General features: G+C 37.7%; 1 protein-coding gene across 1 annotated transcript; it reads left to right on the forward strand.

Annotated features, from left to right (window-relative positions):
• Positions 1 to 886: 886 nt before the first annotated feature.
• Positions 887 to 6,785, forward strand: LOC130136128 (receptor-like protein 15). The gene is made up of 3 exons (XM_056306204.1): positions 887 to 1,316; positions 2,537 to 2,668; positions 4,491 to 6,785. The coding sequence occupies exons 1-3, from the start codon at positions 887 to 889 to the stop codon at positions 6,662 to 6,664; spliced, it is 2,736 nt and encodes a 911-aa protein (XP_056162179.1). The 3' UTR covers positions 6,665 to 6,785.

The raw sequence follows: 6,785 nt of genomic DNA on the forward strand, positions 1-6,785 counted from the left end.
CCTTCTTCTCTATCATTTTCATGTCCTCAATTGTCAACTAACTTAAAGAATGGTTTGCATACTTTTCCTTGGAAAATTTCTGGGTCATGACAAGCTTTAATGACCGCGTGGGAGGATAAGATGTGTCGCATCTTTGACTTGAAGATGTCCCCGGCAGAAAATTAAGCGTCCTCCATCTGCACTGAACATGTGCGTGGGGACTTGGAACGTGTCGATGTTGGAGGGAAGTGAAAGCTCAAGTGGAAGTTGTTTAAATCTGCCTTAAACAACCCGAATCGGTCTGCTTCTGTTGTGGATTCTTATAACACTAACAAGATATCCGTGCATCATAAGAGCTTAAGACTATGTTTTCTATATTATTCTAAATTATTGACAGTTAATCAATTTTACATTCATTGATACTTCAAGTTAAATATAAGATATACTGAACGTTGATCATTATTGTTTTGATCATGTTATCAAATTAAACGAAGTTGTCTTGTTTTTTCTTCAATGAGTCCAAAAAAATACCAGTTTATGTGATATCTCTTGACAAAACAACACTTATACTAAAAATTAATAACATCGATTTTTTGTTATTTATCTCTCGTTTTTTAGAAATGATACTTGGGGAACGCATATTTCCTTCATAACTTTGGTGAAATCACTAGTGGCTTATTTTTTGTCGATCTGCTTATAATCATTTTTTTAATCAATTTATAACATTCATCTTATAATTTTCATCTCTCTTTTGGAGAAGTTCTGGGTCAAGTCAACGGCGATAATTACGTGTTCCGTGGAATTGGCCGCAGTAGACTTTGAGTTTGCCGATGGTTTTTATGGTGCAGTTGGCCCAACCGTAATAATCACTCAAAATGGAAAGACTCCGCATGTATAAATGAAGTAGATGACCCTCGCAAGTTTGCACATGGTGAAGCAGAAGAAACAGATAAACGCACAAAACACCATTATAAACATGGAGTGTCTGTTATTGTGTATGTGGACTTGGGTGCTGTTGGTATTGATGGGAAGTGGAAGAAGCAAGGGGTGCTTGGAAGAAGAGAGGAATGCACTGCTCATGATTAAGGCCGCCTTCAACCACCCAAATGGGTCTTCTCTTCCGTCGTGGCGCGATGGCAACGGTGACTGTTGCGGCTGGGAACACGTGGACTGCGATAACACCATTTCACGAGTGAGTGGACTATATCTGAACTGGACACGCCCAAATGAATTTGGAGAGCAATTTGGGGAATTGCCTAGGCTGGTTATTGACGCGTCTCTATTCCTTCCCCTGGAGGAACTTCAAGTGTTGGATTTAAGTGGGAATTCTCTCTTGGGTGAATATCTCTCTCTCAGCTATTTGTTCCTTTTGTCTTTTTTCAATTATGTCTCTATGTAATCGTTTACTTACCGTTTCTGGATAATGTAAAAATGTCATACGTGGGTGCTTCAAACAACAAAGTGGATTAAGTGAATTAATGACAAACACATGATTGCACAAATGATGCAATTCTTAAAGTAGTAGATTGCACATATCATAAAATAATTAGGAGACTCATCTCCACAATCAGGATAGGTACGAAGAGCGAAAATAGAATCAGCTCAGTAGGCAATGATTTACCAAATGCCGACTTTTCTGCCATCATAAAGAGTCTGACTTGTTTGCATTTTGCACCCTAACAAAGTTGACTTGAAGGGCACTTGTTTGGAAGTGGACTAAAATCAACTTAATACTTTTATTTGTGACTTTCTCTCAAGATTCAATATAAGAAAAAAGAAAATCAAGTTCCATCAGATTATGAGAGAACTATATATTATTCTACGTATTAATATTTACATGTTTGGAAATGTTTTGAGCGTTTCATGGTAATTAAAAGTCAAATTGCGAGAGTGATAAGGTTTGCAAAAAATTAAAATTGAAAATCAGGAAAAGTAGATTGATAGAGGGGATTAATTTAGAGGGAAGAGAAAGGACCTTAAAGGTAGTGTAGTGTTTGGATAGAGGGAAAGAAAGGGACAGGAAAAGAAAGAGTAGAAAATATTAGGAGGAATTATGCATAGTCATGTGTCTTTTAAATCCCCCATATAAAAGGATTTGGAGGGACTAAGGGGGACCAATACTTTTATCATACATCATTTTTCTTTCCCAAATATACCTTCGATGCATTTCAAATTGTAAATACATAATTATATATATAAAAGTACAATAAAGTGATAATGCATCATTTCTTTTCTTTACTCTCTAGATCATTCCTTTTTCTAGTATCCAAACAATAAAATGAGGGTACATTTTCTCAGCTCTACTAGTGTTAGTTAACTACGTATGATCAACATTGTTAAGAGTATAAGTTACTTGTTTATTAAATTGGTTTACAAATTCATGTGATAGAGACCTTTTTTATGCTCGAATATGTCAAACCAATTGGTTTTTGCTTATAAACCAATTCTCCTCGTCATGAGCATATAGTTATTATCGATAAATTTAAGGTAGTTAGACATCTGATATCTACAGAGAATTAATTAACTATTGGATGTGCATGAGTCTTTTCTTAACCAGATTTAAAGGGAACGCTACACCTGAGAAAATTGAAGAGGCTAGATCTATCTGACAATTATCTACAACGAGTCCCCTCACTGTACAAGCAAACTTCAGTGGAGGCCCAAAATTTATCTTCCAATCAGGTTGAAGGTACATGTAAAATAGAAGACCATGCCTTGATATATAAAGTTCGATTTTGAGAACCTTTGTCAATCACAGGTGTGAATCTGGAGGCATTGGATCTTTTTAGTAACAATTTGGTGAATGATGCCCTCGTGGACATTGCGAGGATAACATCTCTTAAGGCCTTAGACATCAGTTATTGTGGACTGAATGCTTTGAAGTTATTGGAAGGTACTTCTCTGAAAGTGCTTTCATTCACCTTCTTAAGAGAAAATAAGATAAGATTACCTTGAACATAGAAGGCATGACTGCATTATATTTGACGTCCACTTGATCTTATTTTGGCCACACATTTTCTTCAAATAACTTAGCGCCAACGACTTGCATCTAAGTAAATGATATCATATAGTTGTTTGCCTTATGCTTGAAGTGGGAAGGATTTAGTTAAATGTCTATGGAAGCCAAAAATAAACCCATGTCATGCTCAATGTCTTTATTGTGGGATCATGATGTCAGTGATCCTAAGAATTTTGGTCATTTTCAATTTAATCCCTGATCTTTAAATATTGATGTTTAGGCTCCATGCTTTTGCATTTGTGAATCTTTTTTATTGGCCAATCTGAAGAATAGTGTGATAACATAACAGATGCAAGGAGTAATTGCTTAGAAGATAAAAATTAGTCAAAATAACAATATACCAGAGGGGTTCAAATGTTGTGCAGGAATCATAATAAAATTAAATGCAAAAGTTAATCGGGAATCAAAATCCAAAAATTCCTTACAATTTACATATTAAACCACAGTGGTGGTCAAACTTCAGGGATTGCAAGTGTTAATAAATTCAACTAGGCCATGAAAATTATATAAGAAACTGAAAATTCGTACCAGTAAACTAAGATGCATAAAATCAATCAAAGAAAGCATTTCTAATAATGGATAAATTAATTAATTTGAAAAATGTTTTTTTCCATTAGGATAAACAATGTATAGAATAGAATAAATAATTACAATATTAAAAACTCATTCGGCCTTAAAAAACCTCGGCATCTTTTGCACCAATGTCTATTGCTGCCTCCGCCCACTACGGCGCTCATGTCCATCATCACACCACGAAGCTCGGTCGCCATTACCACCGCCAGAAGACCCTGCACGACCTTTAGTGTGAACTACGACGACCTAAGATCTAAAGTGTGTCCTCAATTTTGAGGCCGTGATGCTCAAAATTGAGGTCACGCGTCTCAAATCTAAGGCCCGGAGGGTGGAATGGACAAGAAGCGAGGTGGCAGTGATGGACAGCAAACTGGGACGATAATGTGGATGGTGGTGGGGGGCGGCGGGTTGCGGTGGTGAGTCGCGAGTCCAAATGATGTTTGGGGGGCCTCCACTGCCGACTTGGCAAGCATGTCAGCCAAAAGATCACAGTGATCTCGCGCTGCACTAAATGGAGGATCCCATTGCATTGTTTTTGAAAAGTACAAAATTAAATTGGAAAAAAAAAATCAGAAACTATAACGAAAATGGAGCCAAGGTTTAGAGGTTGCCCATGCAATTAACCCATAAATTTTATGAATCGTATCAACTTTAGAGTTCATTTCCAATCCAATTCAAAATTTGTCAAACTCCGGAAGTAATTAATTTAATGTGAAGAATAGTGGAAATGAAGCATCGTGGTGATGCGACTCCACTCCAAAGCTCCATCTTACCAATTTTTTCTGTTTGTATTTTTGGATATTAGATTGCACGCTCTTTCTATCCTCCATTCTCGATACAAACCATGAACTTGAGTGTTTTAATCTTACAAAGTACAATTTAGTGACGATACTCATAGTTGCAGTGTCCATTTCAACAGGCTTGTGTGGATTGAGGAACCTTGAAGAGTTGGATATCCGTGCTAATGGATTTTGGGGTCCTCTTCCTTCATGCTTCAGCAATATGACCACACTCCATGCGCTTGATGTTCGTTATAACAATTTTAGTGGGGCCATTCCTTCGTCTCTCCTCTATAATCTCAAGTCACTTGAATATATTGCGTTATCTGGAAATGTATTTGAAGGCTCACTTTCACTTGCTTCCTTGGCTAATAATTATAACCTTGAGGAATTCCTCCTCATGGACAACCATAATAGTTTGGTAGTAAATACAGAAGAGCCCACTTGGTTTCCTTCATTTCAACTTAAGGTGTTTAGTTTATCAAACTGTGTGCTCAACAAAGACGCAAGTGGCGTAATTCCCAGCTTTCTGAAAGAACAGCATGAATTGACACATGTTCAACTCAGCCACAATGGAATGACAGGAAATTTTCCAAATTGGCTATTGGACAACAATGTAAATCTAGAACAGTTCGTACTCAGAGGCAACAATCTGTCAGGTTCATTTTATCTGCCTTCCAATTTGAATCTTTTCAGCTTATGGAGTTTCGATGTGTCTGCTAATTTTATTGAAGGAGAGCTTCCATCTCATATTGGTTCTATCCTCCCGAACATTGGCTATTTGAATCTGTCAAACAACAATTTGAAAGGTGGAATCCCTTCCTCAATGGGCAATATGCACTCGTTGTCCACATTGGACTTGTCGAATAATGGCTTCACAGGAGAAATACCAGAGACATTGGCTAAAAATTGTTCGCAACTTGTGGTATTGAAACTGTCAGGCAACAATTTGCAAGGCCAAATGCTACCGAGGTATTCTAACTTGACAGGCTTGAAATTTTTGTATTTGGACGGCAATCGTTTTACAGGGGACATATCGCCTAGTATATTAAATATCTCCTTCTTGCAAGTTTTAGATGTAAGTAATAATTCCCTAACTGGAACACTTCCCAATTGGATTGAAGATATTCAATACTTGAGAGTGCTTATACTGTCAAGTAATTTATTGGGAGGTCCTTTACCGTTGAGCTTATGCAACTTATGGTATCTCAATCTTTTAGACCTTTCAAGTAACAACCTTGGGCCAAATATACCCCCTTGTGTCAATGTTACAGTTACGAGGTTCTTGCATTTAGCAAATGACACGCTTGTTGGGCCTTTTCCTGAGTTTCTGTCAGGAGCTTCATCGATTGTCACGCTGGATCTGAGATATAATGCATTGTCAGGTGAGGTCCCCAGCTGGATCGGTTCACTTCGGAACTTGAAGTTTCTTCTACTACGAGGAAACAATTTTGAAGGTTCAATCCCTCTGGATCTATGTCTGTTGAAAAATATGAGCATATTGGATCTTTCCAATAATAATCTTTCTGGAACAATTCCTTCTTGTTTGAAAGATTTGACATTTGGAAAGGCTGTGTTATCTACGGAGGCATTTGCTACCTCGTTCCTTCATATGCATTACGGTGTCTTAGACTATAATGGCAGATTCGGTTTATATTATTCGTATGATTACATATCTGCTTATACAGAGAGATTCGAAGAAGTACACTTCATGACAAAGAGTAGGTTGGAATCTTATAAGGGCAACATTCTAAAACTCATGTCGGGAATGGATCTCTCGCAGAACAATTTGACTGGCTTTATTCCTGCAAAGGTCGGCTACTTAAGTGAACTTCGAGCATTGAACTTGTCACACAATCATTTGAAGGGAACGGTCCCGGAAACATTTTCCAAGTTAAAGAACATAGAGAGCTTGGACCTGTCCTTCAACAACTTAACCGGTCCCATCCCTCCACAACTAATAGAGCTTTACATGCTGTCAGATTTTAGTGTGGCTCACAACAACTTGTCAGGCAAGATACCAGATCGAAAAAATCAATTTGGAACTTTTGGTGAAGCAAGTTATGAAGGTAACCCTATTCTTTGTGGAGCACCATTAACCAGCTGTGATGACTCCGATCAGGAACAGGGGACACAACCACCTTTTAATCATACCAGGGAGGATGACTCTTATAGAGAAGCCTTCTTGTGGAGTTTTGTAGGATCATATGTGGTGGCATTCCTTGGGGTAGTTCTTTTTCTTTGCCTAAACTCGTACTATCAGTGTGTGCTGTTCGAGCTTGTTCGTAAGCTTATCCCATCGTTTCCCCATTAGATATTGTTCTTCTAATTATTTTGTGATTGAAAAATATGATGAAACAGTGGAGAACCTTTATTTAATAGGATTGTAAGCATTTGAGTCTTTATTATGGATTGGGAACGCTTGGCTCCTAGGG

This window comes from Syzygium oleosum, unplaced genomic scaffold (genome assembly GCF_021117445.2).
Source record: "Syzygium oleosum isolate NSW1041296 unplaced genomic scaffold, Sole_v2.1 Sole_v2.42, whole genome shotgun sequence".
NCBI classification, from domain to species: Eukaryota; Viridiplantae; Streptophyta; class Magnoliopsida; order Myrtales; family Myrtaceae; genus Syzygium; species Syzygium oleosum.